This window comes from Syngnathus scovelli, chromosome 4 (genome assembly GCF_024217435.2).
Source record: "Syngnathus scovelli strain Florida chromosome 4, RoL_Ssco_1.2, whole genome shotgun sequence".
Lineage (NCBI taxonomy): Eukaryota > Metazoa > Chordata > Actinopteri > Syngnathiformes > Syngnathidae > Syngnathus > Syngnathus scovelli.
In genome coordinates, this window is record NC_090850.1 from 11,269,729 (window position 1) to 11,288,492 (window position 18,764).

Consider the following 18,764-nt stretch of genomic DNA (forward strand, 5'->3'; position numbering starts at 1 on the left):
ACACTTTAAAGCACGTTGCCAAGGGTGTCGAGGGGGCAGAGGGTGTAATTAAGAACAAAAGCATCTTAAGGTGACTACAAATCCTCACTCAGCCCTATCCCTGGTGATGTATTTCCGCTCTAATAAAAGCCATCCCATTCACATAGGCCAGGGCATCCAAATTTGTGGTCCACGGATATGTGGACTTGTGTGGTCTTCTTTGTGAGATGAAGAATTGAAAGACGGATGGATGGATGGAGACGGACGGACGGACGGACAGACAGACAGAGATGGGTTCACTAAAGACAAGTTGTTGCTTGTGTTTGTTTGCACTGCTGACTTACAATCAAATCAGGCCATACGTGATGTTTTATTTTGACTTCACAAAGGGCTGACGAGAGACTGGAAGGGCTAGAATTGGGAAGCCCTACTTTTCTTGGATTTGCTGTAAGTCTTTAAATTCATTCCACAAAGTCGATGGGTCAAGAAATAAATGTGAATCAAAACAACAACCTCTGGTGCTCTTTCAAGAACCACTCCAAAATCGTTATGTTCTCCCCAGGCTATATAAAGCCCCTTTTCCATTGTACCAGTTCTACTTCAAATTGCTTTTCCATTAAATTGTTTGAGGCCATGTGGTTACAACTTTTCCTCACAACCAGGTTTAGGTTGTATTTAGAACAGTGGTTCTTAACCTTGTTGGAGGTACCGAACTCCACCAGTTTCATATGCGCATTCACCGAACCCCTCGTTAGTGAATTTTTTTTTTTTTTTTTTGTTAAATTCTAAAAATATATTTTTTTACTGGTGCACAAAATGAGCCATGCATGAACATCACCTTGTTCAAAGAACAAAACCAACACAATCCATGAACTCACAACAAATTACATACTGGTAAATCAGAATTTACACAATAAATCAGGTTTTTTCGGACCTCCTCAGTGGAGGCTCTGTCAAACCCCTGAGACCGACTCACCGAACCCCTAGGGTTCGATCGAACCCAGGTTAAGAACCACTGATTTAGAATAACATGCAGGACAAAGTCAGTAATATTAAAATTCTGAGTGAAATAATTCTTGTGAAAAAATGCACAAAACAGAGTGAGTTCTCGCACTTAATGTTGGGTCGCTGTTCAAAGGCTCTGTACTCTTTGTAAATGGTAATTTATGATTTACGGTTTTTTGCTTCTAAACCTTTGTTGTTAGAAATCTTTTATACGTGCAATGATTTTTATACCTGCATTAGGAACTGTATTTGGAAAAATAAAATATATTAAATGCACTCATTTATTTTAAATTTTTGTCATACATCTGGTCAAGTTGGCGAATAGCCTTGATGAAAAATTGAGGCATCGTCCATCATTCAGTTCCCTTTGGTGGACTATAATTTGGGAAGTTGCTGCAAAACCAGTGAGTGAGACTTGGCCATTCGTGGACTCTTGTGACAGACCCCAGCACAGTGTGAGTGTTCAGTGGAGGCTCGAAGGGTTCATTTGATTCCGCCCCAAATGATGGATGGATGGATGCCAAATCTTCTATTATCTTCTCTTAATATTTTAATTAGCAGAATATCAGTGTGATAGAGGTGGTATTAAGAAGTTGATTGGGTCAGTAAACTCTTCAATGAAGGCCAAGGTCTGAAATGCACCACTAACCATTTTCCATTTTATTTTATTATTTTAATATGCATATATTGAATTTATAAAAATGTTCCATTGTATCATGTTAACATTGGCCAGCTAAACATTACTCATCATCATTGTTGTATCCTTATCACATGCAAACATGGTGAAATCGCCCTCAGGACTACTGACTAATGCACTTATGTACTTCAGACTTCAGAGTACTTTTCATGCCTTTCATTTTATATCCATCTTATCATTTTCTGAAACAAAACCAATGTTGTTAGCTGTGTAAAAAAATACAGGAAGACATATAATTTGCTTGATATTGCATAGATTCCATCCATGTACTTTAAAAAGAAAAACTGTTCAACAGATGTTCTCCATTACTTCCTCCACTCACAGCATGTGTTGCTAAGCAACAGCTCATTTCTGAATCAGAATATTAGTATTCACATAAAAACCATTTTCTGTACAGTTTTTTTGTAGGATTTCTCCCCAACTCGTTTCTGTAACATACTGGTTAGAGTTGTTTTCTAGGTTTTAAGTCAGATCTCAGTTGACATTAGAAACTACAGTAGATTAAGCTAAAAGCTGTCTCTGCCAATTTATATTTTTAAACAGCACCACTGCAAGGATGAATTCTGCTTTTCACTGTTGAACTTCCGGTGAGGCTTTATTTAATCTTGTCTTCCTTAATCCTCTGTTCATCATCCCACCTGCTGTGGCATGACTTAAAATTAAAGAATTCACACTAAATGCATCATATTACCATTCTACACTAAATCACCTTTTGTGCAGGTGCCAGCAAGTTTTAAGATGATTTTGTAGATTACTTTTGCTTTCCTTTGCAAGAAAATACTTGAATCTCTGAAATTGCAAAGGATGTTAAAAGATTAAGACACAGCATATTTATGTCATTGTTGTTTCTTTGCATGCCTTTATAATAATAATACATTTCATTTGACGGCGCCTTTCTGACACTCAAGGTTAATTTACATGGGTTCATATAAAACAATATAGCAATAAAATAAGAACATTGGGAGATCGTATGAATCAAAACAAGATGAAAAAAATGAAATGAAGGTGAATAAACATTTGTAATTTGTTTTGAGACCCGAATTAAAATGTAAAATAGCGTCAATTTCTTAAATCAGGAGGTAGTGCATTCCATCTAGAGCCACTGAGCGCCCGACCCCCCCATGGTACTAAGGGTGTGACGGGAACGGACAGGTGTATGGCGGCAGATGGGTCTCAGTGATCGTAAGTGAGAAGTGATATTGATAAGGTCTGATATATATGGTTATGAATTGCTTTAAAAGTGAGGAGTGAAATTTTCTATTGTATGCATGGCTTAACCGGGAGCCAATGCAGACTTTCTAGTAGGTAGGGCGATCAAGGGTCACGTCAAGTCCAAGGCCGATTCTAAGCTAGTATACGTGAGGGGGCAGGTGAAAATGTGAAGGGGGCATCATGCTACCATTTTGTTATTTGTTGTTGTTAATGATTCTTCATGAGAGAGGGTTGTTAGTGATGCCCAACACAAAGAAACGAAGCAAATTGGAAAAAGCCCACAAATAGCCTTCGCCATTAGATGAATTTATCCTTTCAGAGTATTGGGCATAATTTTAATGATGTTTTTAAATTACAAAACCATACAAAACATTGTGATGCCAGAATCAGTGTGGCCTCATTATACCATTCTCATTTGAGTTAGGGTTAGAAAAAGGTTGGATATGATGGGTCAAATCAAACACACACTTTGATACTACAGCAGCTATTTTGTTATCATCTTGTGAACAAACAAGTCTACTGAATTCACGAGAATGTGTAGGAATAATTACATTTTCATTGATTACAATATATGTCATCCATTTTCACTCCATTTCAGTAGTCCCAAAGAACAGGAGTGACTCAAATGCAGGCATCATCAAGTGAAGCAGCCTACTTTTCGTGCCAGTCAACAGAAAAGTGGTGTTAAAAAATGCAAAGAGAATATGATTGGAGCGCTTCACTGTTTCAATCATTCTCTCTGAAATCTTCCATGTGATGCCATGATCCCTTTTTACCGCGCTAATAGTTTTGCATTCATTATGCATGCAAGTGCAGTAGTGCTGATCGATAATTCATTCAGGCTTTGCCATCATGATGACATCAACAATCAAAATTATCTGCTAATTATTGCTTGCTAAACTGGAGCTCTCGCATGGAATAGGCTAGTCTGCTACTGCTATTGCAGTTCCTCGCCTGCCAGCTCATCAAAGCCAAGAAAGGGGCAGAGCAGACTGCTGCCACTGCCAAGCATGGCTGCCAACGCAGGTAGCCACCTGTTTAGCAAAAGACACGCTAGTGGATCTGAGCTCACAGTGGATATCGCTACAGCAAAATAACACTCCTACAAGCTGTGCATGGTGCGGTATACTACACAGTCGATCTATAGCACTGGTCTGTTTGAACCTTTGCCAGCATGGAATAATTATAATTTTTTTATTCATGCAATAGTCTTAACTCCACATCTGAGTTCATGAGTTTCATATAATTATTAAAACAATTACAAACAGAAATTTACATACACTTTTTAATTAAAATTACAGTAAATATTGATTCATTAAATAATGCCCTACTTTTAGTGCATTTTATCTAGTTGATATCATTGCATTTTATTTGCTCATTATGTTAGTCGACACGAATAGAACTGTTTGTGTTTCTTGTTTACCAACCATACAGGCTATCACTGAGGAAGTAAAACAGTGAGCTGCTCTCGCCTAAAGGGCAACATTAGCTGACATCAGCATGTTGTTTTTAAGCATCATCTATTGTAAGAACAGTTTTCTGCAGCTGCTGTTGCCATTTAGTCTATATTGCACATATTAGTCAAGTACTCGCCAATGTGTACATCTTTCAGGCAAGACCAGCAGCCTCTGTTTGTGTCAAGGCGACATGTAGTGTGTATGTTTTATGGAACTGCACGCTACTTCTATATTGGTCTCTTGTACTTGGCCGTTTATAGTTAAGAGTGTTCTGTCCTTGAGCATTATAGTACAGCGATCAGCAGCTACAAAGATTGGTTTATGACTGAATGTGTTGAGCTCTTAGCTTCAACATATGGACTCCACCATTTTAATCAAATTTGGTTTCTCATCTGTTGGACTATGACTTGTTTTAATGGATTGACGTTGGAGAGACGGATTGATGACGGAAGTGATGGCGGAAGTGATGACAGAAGCAATGATGGACGTGATGGCGGAAGTGATGACAGAAGCGCTTATAAAAAAAAACAAGGAGGGATGATTATACTACGAATAAGGACGGACCAACAATGACGGAATGGTGCCCGGGTCGTGGGTGAAGGATGAAAGATGGACAAGCAAAAATTGGTAAATTGCTCACCTCTGATTAGAACTGTGCCAAGCCATGGGGTCGATTACAATATTCCACTTCTAGTATGTCAGATTACATCATGTGCTATCTGTTTGTGTTCCACGGGCATTTTCCACTCCATTTATTAGTAGACACTTGAAGCTAGTTTTCATAGCAGTTTGAACACCCTAGGTCAAAGAGCTCAAAGTTAGAGATAGAAATGTCAAAAATATTACAGTTTTTCCCAGTCTCCCACACTCAAAAACAACCGTTCTGTCAAGTTGAATTTTGTGTTCGTACGTGGAAGAGTACTCCCCCCCCCTGCTCCTTTTAAATATCCACAAACCTTTCTACAAAGAGAAAAACAGAACTTAAATGTGTCGATCAAACTGCAATTTGAATTCATGTCCTCTGGTTTAATTCACAGAGCACTACATTTTGCAAACAGTCTGAGACAGCCACTTGAATGCTTCTCAAGTTGCAAACAGAGGTCTTGCAGTAATTTTAGGTTGGCACAGATGATAGCGTGCATCATAGCTGTTCTGTTTTAAAGCCCATCCATTCATTTTCTATAATGCAGCCATGACATACGTACTTTAGGACAAGTGAGTGATATAGAAAAACTGATGGATGGATCTTACATTTGCTTTTAAACTGGGTAATTTGACTATTCGCCTGTACAGAGTGCAAGAGCAAAGAGAGTACACTTTGAATTTACATTTTTCTTTCTGCAGAAATTGGTCAGAAAATGTAATGTGTGCATATACCCAACGGTAGACAAACACAGTCTGTGCAAACTCGGATCACACAAAGACTACATTTTTTTCATGACTTTAATGCAGTCGTGTAAACATTTAGTGAACAAACTGTATGAATCTTAAGGTTGATAACCTCTCAAAGAGTTAATTGGTTGCCAGTGTCTGCCAACATAGATGCCAATCAATGTAATGAGATTCGAGGTGTTAGTTAAAGCTACCTGCCCTGCGAAAAAGCACATGCCAGTCTAGTTTTCTTTTCTCAAGAAACCTTGACCTGAAACTTAAGAACATCCATCCATCCATCCAGCCATCTTCTTCCGCTTATCCGGGGTCGGGTCGCGGGGGCAGCAGCTTTAGGAGGGACTCCCAGACTTCCCTCTCCCCAGCCACTTCATCCAGCTCATCCCGGGGGATCCCAAGGCGTTCCCAGGCCAGCTGAGAGACATAGTCTCTCCAGCGCGTCCTGGGTCGTCCCCGGGGTCTCCTACCGGTGGGACATGCCCGGAACACCTCCCCAGGGAGGCGTCCAGGAGGCATCCTGATAAGATGCCCGAGCCACCTCATCTGGCTCCTCTCAACGTGGAGGAGTAGCGACTCTACTCCGAGTCTCTCCCGGATGACCGAGCTTCTCACCCTATCTCTAAGGGAGAGCCCGGACATCCTGCGGAGAAAACTCATTTCGGCCGCTTGTATCCGGGATCTCGTTCTTTCGGTCACGACCCATAGCTTGTGACCATAGGTGAGGGTAGGAGCGTAAATCGACCGGTAAATCGAGAGCTTTGCCTTTTGGCTCAGCTCTCTCTTCACCACAACGGACCAGTACAGGGTCCGCATTACTGCCGATGCTGCACCGATCCGCCTGTCGATCTCGCGCTCCATCCTCCCCTCACTCGTGAACAAGACTCCAAGATACTTGAACTCCTCCACTTGGGGCAGGATCTCATCCCCGATCCGGAGAGGGCATTCCACCCTTTTCCGATCGAGGACCATGGACTCGGATTTGGAGGTGCTGACCCTCATCCCGACCGCTTCACACTCGGCTGCAAACCGTTCCAGCGAGAGCTGGAGATCACGGCCTAAAGAAGCCAACAGCACCGCGTCATCTGCAAAAAGCAGAGACGCGATGCTGAGGTCCCCAAATCGGACCCCCTCAATGCCTCGGCTGCGCCTAGAAATTCTGTCCATAAAAATTATGAACAGAATCGGTGACAAAGGGCAGCCTTGGCGGAGTCCAACCCTCACTGGGAACGAATCCGACTTACTGCCGGAAATGCGGACCGGACTCTGGCATTGGTGATACAGGGACCGAACCGCCCTTATCAGTTGGCTCGGCACCCCGTACTCCCGAAGCACCCTCCACAGAACCTCCCGAGGGACACGGTCGAACGCCTTCTCCAAGTCCACAAAACACATGTGGACTGGTTGGGCGAATTCCCATGCACCCTCGAGGATCCTGCCGAGGGTGTAGAGCTGGTCCACTGTTCCACGGCCAGGACGAAAGCCACACTGCTCCTCCTGAATCCGAGGTTCGACCTCCCGATGGACCCTCCTCTCCAGCACCCCTGAATAGACCTTACCGGGGAGGCTGAGGAGTGTGATTCCCCTGTAATTGGAATACACCCTCCCGTCCCCCTTCTTAAAGAGGGGAACCACCACCCCAGTCTGCCAATCCAGAGGCACTGTCCCCGATGTCCACGCAATGTTGTAGAGGCGTGTCAGCCATGACAGCCCCACAACATCCAGAGCCTTTAAGAACTCTGGGCGGATCTCATCCACCGCCATGGCCTTGCCACAGAGGAGTTTTTTAACTACCTCAGTGACTTCGACCCCGGAGATTGGAGAATCTGCCTCAGAGTCTCCAGGCCTTGCTTCCTCAATGGAAGGCGTGTAGGTGGAATTGAGGAGGTCTTCGAAGTATTCTCCCTACCGACTCACGACGTCCCAAGACGAGGTCAGCAGCACGCCATCCCCACTGTAAACAGTGTTGACGTTGCACTGCTTCCCCCTCCTGAGACGCCGGATGGTGGACCAGAATTTCCTCGAAGCCGTCCGGAAGTCATTCTCCATGGCCTCACCAAACTCCTCCCACGCCCGGGTTTTTGCCTCAGCAACCGCCGAAGCCGCGTTCCGCTTGGCCATCCGGTACCTGTCAGCTGCCTCCGGAGTCCCGCAGGCCAAAACGGCCCGATAGGACTCCTTCTTCAGCTTGACGGCATCCCTTACCGCCGGTATCCACCAGCGGGTTCGGGGATTGCCGCCACGACAGGCACCAAAGACCTTACGGCCACAGCTCCGGTCGGCCGCCTCAACAATGGAGGCGCGGAACATGGTCCACTCAGACTCAATGTCCCCCGCCTCCCCCGGGACGTGGGAAAAGCTCTGCCGGAGGTGGGAGTTGAAGCTCTTCCTGACAGGAGATTCTGCCAGACGTTCCCAGCAGACCCTCACAGAGCGTTTGGGTCTGCCAGGTCGGACCGGCATCTTCCCCCACCATCGGAACCAACCCACCACCAGGTGGTGATCAGTTGACAGCTCCGCCCCTCTCTTCACCCGAGTGTCCAAAACATGCGGCCGCAAATCCGATGACACGACTACAAAGTCGATCATCGAACTGCGGCCTAGGGTGTCCTGGTGCCAAGTGCACACATGGACACCCTTATGTTTGAACATGGTGTTCATTATTGAAAATCCAAAAACTTAAGAACAGCTAAACTTAACTTCTATGAAACAGGACAGGGTCATAAAGAAAGAAAGAAAGACTAAGGAAACAAAATTACAATACAGCAAACAGACAGATAGCGAGATTATGACAGCATAAAGATCTGATCACATTTGACAACCACATACGTACGTATGTCTAATTGATATGGGAATTCCCAATGATTCACATGCTTTTTCTTGTCACTGTGCTCTTTCTCACTGACCTGGTACTCACAAAAAGTACTGCTTCGGACAGTTCCATCAAGACCTGGTGAAATGAGCTACTATTGCAATAAGACCTTGAAAAACTGAACATTTAGCAGCACGCTACTAAAATAACATTCCTTTTCGCTTTGTGGAATCATTTATGGATGAGAGAAGTGTTACTCCAAAATGCAATGCAAATACTAAAAAAACATTCCTTTTCCCTTTATGGAATCATTTATGGATGAGAGTAGTGTTACACCAAAATGCAACCAACATGAAAGAATTCCATTTGTCCCTTTGGCAACTGTACCGCCAGCAGAGTTTAGGTCTATGCTTGAATAGTGAAAAACATTAAGACCGCTCTGTGGTGCACCGGTTACCACGTCTGCCTCACAGTTAAGAGGGTGCCGGTTCGATTCCACCTCTGCCCCTCCCTGTGTAGAGTTTGCATGTTCTCCCCGTGCTCGCGTGCGTTTTCCCCGGGCACTCCGGTTTCCTCCCATATTGCAAAAACATGCTTGGTAGGCCGATTGAGCACTCCAAATTGCCCCTAGTTGTGAGTGCGAGTGCGGATGGTTGTTCGTCTCTGTGTACCCTGCGATTGGCTGGCAACCGGTTCAGGGTGTCCCCCGCCTTCTGCCCGATGATCACTGGGATAGGCTCCAGCACGCCCGCAACCCCCGTGGGGACAAAGCGGTACAGAAAATGGATGGATTAAGCCCATGTCTTTTCCTAACCACCTCAGTTGAAAACATGATGTGGCCAAGAAAAGATGAGAATTCATGAAGAATTAAAACGACGACTCCGACATTGTAAGAACCGGGCTCCACTCACAAGAAGTAATTAAGAGACTTGGGATATTTTTTGTAAAGAGTCTGCTGTCATGAAAAAACAATTTTCCTATATGACCTAATGCATTATTTCTATGTCCATGTAACCCAAGAGGATATTAGCAAAGCATGTAATCAAAGTATAATTAGAATTTCTGTCAAAATTGTGCCAGTAAAAAAATTAATTGGATGACGATCATGTCATGGTTTATACAGCTGATTTGCATGTATGGGATTGATTCTCAGTCATCCCCATTCAAAATTGACCTGCAATCATTTCATACTATAGTCCACTTTCAATTAACAATCCCTCTTGTGGCTTGTTGTCAATATGTAGAAAGTGAGTGGCTGGTGATCGGACAGGTGTACCTTACCTCTCACCCTAGTCAGTTGTGAGAGGTTCAAACTCATCTGCGACACAAATGAGGATAACTGGTATAGAAATTCTGTAGGAGGATTATTCAACATCGTAAATGATCAATTACAATTCATTGTGATTGCAAGTATTCATTCGGCTCAAATATGGCTGCCAGTCCTTGATTTACTGTGACAGGATTCTCCTTCGAAAATGCTCCGTTTGATCACAAGCCCTAGGTTTGATATTTTCGGACTACGCTCTATTTTAAGATGCTCCCATCTTTCTGTCCACCTTTCATGTGTAACAGGTGTTATTAGAACCGTGATTATGGACAACAACTGTCACGTGGCAAACCATCTGTTTCACAGTTTGCCGATGATCCATTCCACCTGGCAGTCTCCTCTTGGAACCAAGCTGCCCCCGAGCAGAGATTTTCTTAAAGGGGACATTCATTTTACAAAAAAAATGCTTCTTTTTTTGCTGCATTTATGTCACCTTTTTGTTTTTTAACTTTGTAGCACTCCAGTGATTACAAAATAGTATCTGTTAGAATCTGTTCAAAGCAACAAAGTGTTTAAGAGGGCGCAAACCATCAGTTGGAAGATTTTGAATTGCCTCATATCATATACAAGATCAGCGCTGAAACTAAGAATATCAGTTCCCATGAAAATTGTGTGTTGCTGCTGAAGAATGCCAATATCAGAAATGAATAGAAAACCTCTCTAGAACGCATGGAAATAGATCAGAGTGTAATTATAATTATCCTGCTCCTAGGCACTGTTCCAGAATGGGGATGACATCAGAGCCATCTGATAGGATGCTTAAATACCATTAGTGAGGCTTATTTTCAAAGCTCAACAGTCCATACAGAGTAGCATATTTTGTTTATTGCGTATGCTGTATATTCTATATTATTCAGTATATGCTGAGTGGTGACACAGATTTATTTCCCATAACAACAGGTACTCCCAAAAAAAATCAATATTATCTTTTTGATGCTTCAATGTATTAGTGCATGAATATTAAAATCATGAGTGAGGTTGCATGAAGATCTAAAGCAATTGAATAAAGACTACTATAGGTGTGATTTTAGGAGAAATGACATCTTGTTATGTAAAGAATTGTGAGTCATTTTGTCAGTATTGGCATGCACACACCAACCTAGCAGTTCGGTTTTTTTTTTTCTGTTGGTCTGTTCTCTTATCCACAGATGTATCGCTATCTGCTATCAATCATAACCTGTAGGAAATTACTTTGTCGAAAGTGAACTATAATTATGACCTCCCAGTGCATTCAAATCCTGTGTAGCTTTATTTTGTTCTATGAGTTTTTCTTATTAGTACTTTAATGTAAACACTGATTTTATTTTGTTTCCAATTGTGATTTGCTATTCATTCACCTGAAGCTTTCCAAAGTAGGGATTAAACAATGTCTACTGATATGTGACAAGAGAAATAGCACTTTTTTTTGCTTCTCACAGGAAGAGCATTGTGAAGCTATGTCTCTTCAAAGTGTACTCCTCTGAATGATGTAGTCTGCACACTATTTCTTCTTGCTTGAATATTTATAACCACGCGTTCATCAAAAAAAAAGAGAATAAAGAGAACAAAATACTGACATCATGACGATTTGCTCTGTGAAAACTATTAGGAAAAAATGCATTTTATTCATATTCATGTACAGTATGAACTACAATCTCAGGTATCAATAAGTGGACTTCATCTGCAGAGAAATTAGCTGGACTTATTACAAGCACAGTCTCTTGTTCTTTTATGTCACCCATTTTTTTCCTTCAGCATTTTTCAAACAATTGAAGCACATGTAAAATTATGAGCTTAATTTTTTTTTTTTGCAATATGTTTTTGAAAATATTTATTTATTTATTTATTTATTTATTTTTTTGTAGAAATGTAACCATTTGATGGTTGCTCTCTCCAAAAATGAGAGAGAATATTCCTACATCCAGTACCCTTTCCCATACATACACAGTTGGCAGAATAACACACACGAATTATATCTTGGCTTGGATTTTGCACAAAAATCAAGCACACGCTGCTGGTATTTCATGTCCAACATTCTACACAGCAGTCTTAGTTTTGTCCCAAAACAGCCTTCCACTTTGGGCCAGTTTACTCATGTACATAATACTACCAATTCAGAGAAAAAAAAAAAAAAAAATCCATTAACTCTGGAAAAAAGAAAAATCTCAACCCCCATTCTCAAATACATACAAATATAAAATCCCAACTGTTTTAATTATAGCCAGCATCAACACTGAATCAATAAATCACAAAAAGCAGTGAAAAGAAACTGAGCACCAAAACAGAAAACTGGAAAAGGGAAAGAATGGTTCACATTTAATGTTATTATTGATGCCCACATCATTCATAACTCCAGCAGAACGGCAGACGTTTCTAATCCATTTCTGCAGTGTGCATCCACACATCGGTCTCCTAATGTATATTTTGCTCCTATCACATTTGTTATTGAGAACTAATGAAAAAAAATGCGGGTGACTAACTGATCAGACGCAGATGAGTTTTTGAGTGATGGGCCTTTATTATATTCCTCCTATAAGCCATGGTTGCCGTCCTTACTGAATTCAAATTCAAGAAAGGAAGGGGCAATGGAAATATAAACTGGTCGCATTTTCAAATCAGGCACCACTTTATTTCATTTAAAAACATGAAGCTGCAGAGTGCTCTGCAATGATGATGTCACATGTTGCTCAAAATTCTATTATTCCAGCTGTAAAGGCCCACCACATTATTTCAACTTAAGAAATAATCGCTGGTATCTGCACAATCTTTACCAGGAAATCAAAACAAGCTTGTTGAACAGACGACCATTATAGACAAGTGAAAGGCATATCTACCACATCTTACTTTCTGCACAAGGTCACCGTTTCCATGGTGACAGACCGATGGCTAGTTTTGCCTCCTTATAGCTTATCTATTTTTTATTCCTCTTCCTTCATATCTTCCAGATTTCTGTTTGAAGACCCCATGTGACCGTTGTGGATTTATCCTTTCTCCACACACCTACTCTTCTTTTTTTACCATTCCGAAAAAAATGAATGAAATCAGCAGCAGATTCCTAAAACAATGTTTTGATGGGCTACAAATGATGCGGCCTCAAATTAGAGCATTTTTCCTGTGATCTGACATCAATGACACCAAGCTGAAAGTTCTCAAGCCTCGCTATGCTCGGCATATGGATGGTGAAAAAGTCTAATGCTGTTTGGTTATCACTTTTGCTCTCTTGGTCTGCAAATGAAGTGCTGATGCAGTTTAATGAGACGTAACCTATCTCCCTTTTTTCGTGCCAGGTCCCTTGCTGCTTCACCGAGTCTGTTAGCCCTGTCTGCATTGGTCCGACAGGGTCACACTACATTACAAAGCTGCCTCATTTGCCTCTTTATCTGTACCAACAGATGGACTATCAGCACATGAGCTTGTGTGACCCCAGGGTGATGGCGAGGTAACGCCACACTGCATGGACATACATCATAACTGGGTTAAAAGGGAGGGTACTGACTGCAGCCTTATGCTCCCCTTCATTTTCTCAAGCAGTATTCTGCCATCGTGCGACACATGCCGACGGCTAAAGCGAGACAAATGAGACATGGCAAGGGGTGGGTAATGTCCCTGAATTAAGCAGCAGAGACAATCAAAGAAGGACAAGCATGGGGACACGGAGTAAACGAGAAGGGGGGAAGCTACAGGGGGCCTTGATCAACATGAAAAACAGGAGAAACTAATTGAGATAACAGGAAACAATATTTATAGGAGAAACTAATTAAGCAATGAATTGTAAATCATGGGTAAATGGAGGTCTTACTCGTTATACTACAATGAATAGTATATGGCTGCTTTAAGGTGCCTCTAATGCATGTACTAATTTGACTGCTTTCGTCTTCAGACACGCAGGCTTGCCTTTGATATCAGCAAGAGCTTTTCCCTCAATAGGTTCTCCTGAATGGCAGCAAGTACTGCGGGATTATGAAAATTAACTCATTTTATGCTGGAGTAGTATAGACAGCTGCCTCAATGTGGAGTGGACGTCGTACACTGAACAACAAGCAAATGAAGGCTTGTATACACTAAAACAATGCCCCTCGCAAAACCATAACAGCTGAGACCAAACACTAAATTGAATGAAACTGTATTTCTTTCAGTACAAAACCTCCATTCCATATTCACGTTTAGCAAACCATTCTTTTCCTTGTGCAACATTACACAGAGAGAGAGCGAGAGATAAAAGAAAAAGGAAAACGAGCTAAAAAGCTATCACAATTAGTTTTTGTCTTCAGTCACCAGACAGTTTTTAAATAAATAAGCTTTGTTTTTGTAAAGACACTTAATAAAGTATCATTGGTGGTCCCTTTGCCAAATGTTGATTTAGCTCTGTCGTTGACATTGGAGTCTCATTGGAGTATTCTTCTTTTTCTTCTTCTTCTTTGCGGTGTCCTTCGTGTTCCTAACACCGCTCATGTTGAATATTACTGTATGCGAAATGTAGGCTCAGATTTGGGTCTCTTGTACATTGTCTTTTGAACAAGCTTGAATCAGTAAATGTTCCTGTGTGGTTGAGCTGTGTATGGTACTGAGCATTGAGGGGTGATGATAAGTGCTCTTGTAGGTGTTGTAGTGGTTGTAGTGCTCCAGTGGGGGCAGCGATAGGTGTCTGTCAATTGCAGCAACACCCGCAAGCTCTTCTTCAACTGTAATGACTTCCATAGAGGAGGCCGGGCCGTCAGGATCCTGTTGGTTATGCTGCTTCCTCATTTTGTAGAAAATAACAAGTAGAACAGCAGCCATGAGCGTGATGGCCACAAAGCAGCCAATGATAATCTTGGTTGTTTTCATCACCTCATCCAAGCCGTTGAGGGCTCCCTCTCCGTCCAGATCGAGAACTGGAATGGTGTAAGTCCTCTCCGTGGTCCTCGTTGAAACCGGGGTCGTTTTTGTGGTCGAGGAGGACACCCAACCGAACGGCGGGAGCGGTGTGTGGCTATCGTCACCCGGGCTCTCAATGGTCTCCACGGTGACTGTTGTGAAATAGGTCACCCCGCTGTTTTCCACAGAAGTGACATTGAGCACAGCCGAGGCGGAGATGTTTCCCGCAGTGTTGCTGACCATACAGGTGTACGTCCCGGTGTCTTGCATGGTGACGCTGGTGAAGTTAAGCGTGCCATCGTTGAGTACCGACAGTCGCACCTTATACGCCCCGTGCGTCACCAGGGAGCCATTTGGTGTGAGCCAGCTGATGGATGTCAAGGAGCTTGTACGACATTTGAGCTCTGCACCCATGCCCTCTGTCACATTTAAGTCAGAGGGTGGCTCGATTATGACAGGAACATCGCACTGGAAGTAGCTATGATCCAATTCACCAATGTAGCGACCTTTAAAGAGCGTAGGGGTATGGCAACGGGCACAGCAACTCGTATTGGCGGGCACGGATTCCTTGAGCCACCAACTGAGCCACAAGATATCACAGTTGCAATTCCAAGGGTTGTGATGAAGGTGGACCCGTTCCATACGATGCAGAGGTGTGAAGAGGTCATGTGGAAGAAAAGTCAGGTTGTTGTGAGCAAGGTTTAGCTCTACCAATGACTGCAAGTCGTCAAAGGAATTCCTCTCAATGGTTTGGATCTGGGCGTGCATCATCCACAGCTTCTGGAGGTTGACTAATCCTGTGAAGGAGCTAGGCTTGACAATAGTCAGCTGATTTCCAGACATTTCCAGTTCTTCCAGTCTTACCAGTGGTAAGATGTTGGGGATCTCCTTCAGGTTGCACATTCCCAAATTCAAATAGCGCAAATTGCTCAAGTCCTTGAAGGCTCCATCTGAAATGTAGGAGAGACGTTTGAGCTCGCCCAAGTCCAACCTTCGAAGCGAGGGGACTCGGTTGAAGGCATAGGACGGTATACTTTCGATAGGGTTGTTCCGAAGCCACAGTTCCTTTAACTTGGACAAATACTCAAATGCTCCATTGGGGATTGTCGTGAGCCGGTTATCAAAGAGCTCCAGGGTGTTTAGGCTTGCCAGTCCATTAAAAGCGCCGATTTCAATGCTGCGAATGTGATTCTTGCTCAGCTGCAGAATCTCCAAGTGGCGCAGGTGTTTGAAACTGTCCACCTTGATAACCTGTATGAGGTTGTCCTGAAGGTTTAAGTAACGGGTGTTGGTCGAAATACCATCAGGCACGTCCCGTAGACTGCGACGGGTGCATATGACTTTGCTGAACTGGTTACTACACGAGCAGACAGAAGGACAGGTCTGAGCACGAACTAGCCCGGCCACCACCAAGATCTGAAGGGCCAAGAGTAGCACGAAGAGGGGGTTGGATAGCGCCCCCTTTAGCCTACGACTTCTCATTGTCTGGCGCTGGAAGGAGGAGATCATTTTGTTCAGCATTCATAGTTCATCTGCTGTTTGAGTTTTCTGCAACACAAAAACAAAGCAAAACAAGACATAAAAAAAAAATTCTGTGAGAAACACAAATCAGAATTTGGACATTGCATTGTAATTTGGAGGACTGAGAGCACACATGGCACGTAATTTTGAATATCTAGTTGTCTAGTTCATCTAGTTCTAAATAACCCGATGCAAGACTGTTTGCATGCTGACCCATTTTAAGTCACACATGACCTTTTTTAGCACTCACAAGCATTTCATTGTGTTCTCATCTGTATGAAATGGCAATTTTGATTTCTCCATACAGTGCAATACAGATACCAGGAAAATTATCTATGAATTATGCAATGAAAACAAACATGCAAATTATGATAAAATGTCTTCGGTTGCCCCTGCATACTCAAAAATCCGGTATTATTTTATACTACAAAACTAATAAAGCCTGCTTTTAGATTTGTGTTGCACTGCACGGGTTTGCATGTGATTATAGAAATGGATGTTTCAAGAGAAACATTTGTTTCAATAAGAAATGAAATCAAATGAGCAAGCTATGACCTTAATCGTTGCATGAAAATGAACTTCAATTCCTTTATTTATTCTAGACAAAGGAGAAGCTGTCCAATACATTTTTAATGTGATGAGTACTGTTGCCTACCTGGCATTTGTCTGGCATTTGGCATTGCCGGAGCAATGACCCATTTACATTTAATTACAGTCCAATTCAACACGAAAACCAACAGCCAAAGAGTGAGTTAAGAGTGAAGAAGACTCATACGCTACATCTGAGAACACAAACTTTACAATTATCTTCCTTCTTTTCATAGAATAAGCTTTCTTTAGACTGGATGAATGAATGAAGGAAACATTCTAATTAATTAACTGATTAATCAATCGCTATATGAACATGACTGGTAAAAATAAGATGAACAAGACAATGTACACATCACTGCTTACAAAGGAGTAGGATGAAATGATCCGGCCCTAACCCTTTCCATCACTTCTGAGAAAATTCATAGATACTTAAATTATATAACAATTTCCACCTTTTCAATACTACTTAGAAAACCGGAAAATAAATCATATCAGCCTCCACAATGTCGCAAAAGTAGAAAGATCAAAAACACCAGCTCGATATCCATTCAAGGTGTGAGTGTTTAGGAATTTGCTGCCTTGCAGAGCACCAAAAATAGGCCAGGACATTCAAATAACAAATACAACGTACAACAGCAGGCATCTAGTTCATACAGCATGATTGATGCGTTTAGTACCCCTTATTATGTTGTGCCCTAGAAGCAACCTGCGTCAACACACAACACAGTATACCAAACATTTCACACGCAATATGCTGAGCAGATACAGTAAAATAGGTCACCGTTTATTCTTGACTTGTATTATTTCAAATTCACTCATTTGTGGTTTTGCTATTGCATCTTTCCAACCTGAAATCCTAACTTGTCTGTTAATCATCTCAAGGCAAGGTATATGGATATTATGACTTATGTTTGCCACACCACTGGAAAAATTGTCAGCTCAGGTGGAACTGTTCTTTTGCTTGCAAGACAGAGTGGCTGCATGAATCAATATAAAAGGTACATGGTACATGTGGCTTGTTTTCTCTCCAGCCAAGCTACCATGCTACTGCAGCATTGGGAGGCTGCAGAGGGACAAGTCTCTGTTGAAGAATGAGATGGAATGAGGCCTCCCACTGGCAAAGGCTCATTTTATCTGCCCGGAATCACAAACACTCTGCACTACCACCTAAACACAGCAAGTGTTGAATGTAGCAAAAACACAGCAAGAATAAAATATCTCTGGTTCCATTTTACTGCAACGTTTATGAAAAGTGCTTAAGTGATGATTGTGTTTTTGTCAAAGGCAGCAATTATACAGTAGACTTGGATATATGCCTTGCTCCTTTTTCCCTCCATCTGCTCGGATTTAAACATGACAATCCCTTTGCACATAAAGAGAATACAAAAAAAGCAAATAGATTCGATCCAACATTCTCATAATTGAATCTCGACAGCTCAAAATGTATTTAGAGCCGCTGAAAGCAGTTTGCTGTTCACATTTAAAATCCTGGCTTCAACATAAACATACACCCACATTTACTTTTGTGCCAGCAGCCACTGGCATTATGGCTTATGTTACTGAGATTTATCGATTAATTTCTTAGAACAAGTCTGACACAAAGGTGTTATAGTGACAATTGCCCTGTTGAAGCCTGACCAAAGTAAATGTACTGATCATATCGTAATTCAAACCCCTCCAGGAGCTGTTTTTACATCTTGCTTCTCATGTGTTTTGGTAATGCGTAATGGGTACGAAGACACGTTTTCTATTTGTCTGCTAAACTATGTCGAAATAAGTGTACACTAGTACAAAAAATATCGTACAAAGAAAGATGCATACTCTGTTTCTCTCTCTCTCTGTTTCTCTCTCTCTCTCTCTTCGTTCTTTATTCGCAAGATGGGCATCCAACTGGGACAGAAACACACACATCTGTATTTAACAATGCAATGCAGGTGGGAA

The 18,764-nt window shown here is 42.1% G+C and overlaps 1 protein-coding gene across 3 annotated transcripts in view; it reads right to left on the reverse strand.

Annotated features, from left to right (window-relative positions):
- Window positions 1-11,457: 11,457 nt before the first annotated feature.
- lrrc4cb (leucine rich repeat containing 4C, genome duplicate b) overlaps window positions 11,458-18,764 on the reverse strand; it is a 50,365-nt gene continuing 43,058 nt past the window's right edge. For all 3 annotated transcript variants that reach the window (XM_049718014.2, XM_049718013.2, XM_049718012.2), the window contains one exon: window positions 11,458-16,259. In XM_049718014.2, coding sequence (XP_049573971.1) covers window positions 14,337-16,232 — 1,896 coding nt within the window. In that variant the 5' untranslated portion in view covers window positions 16,233-16,259 and the 3' untranslated portion in view covers window positions 11,458-14,336. The remainder of the gene's footprint in view (window positions 16,260-18,764) is intronic.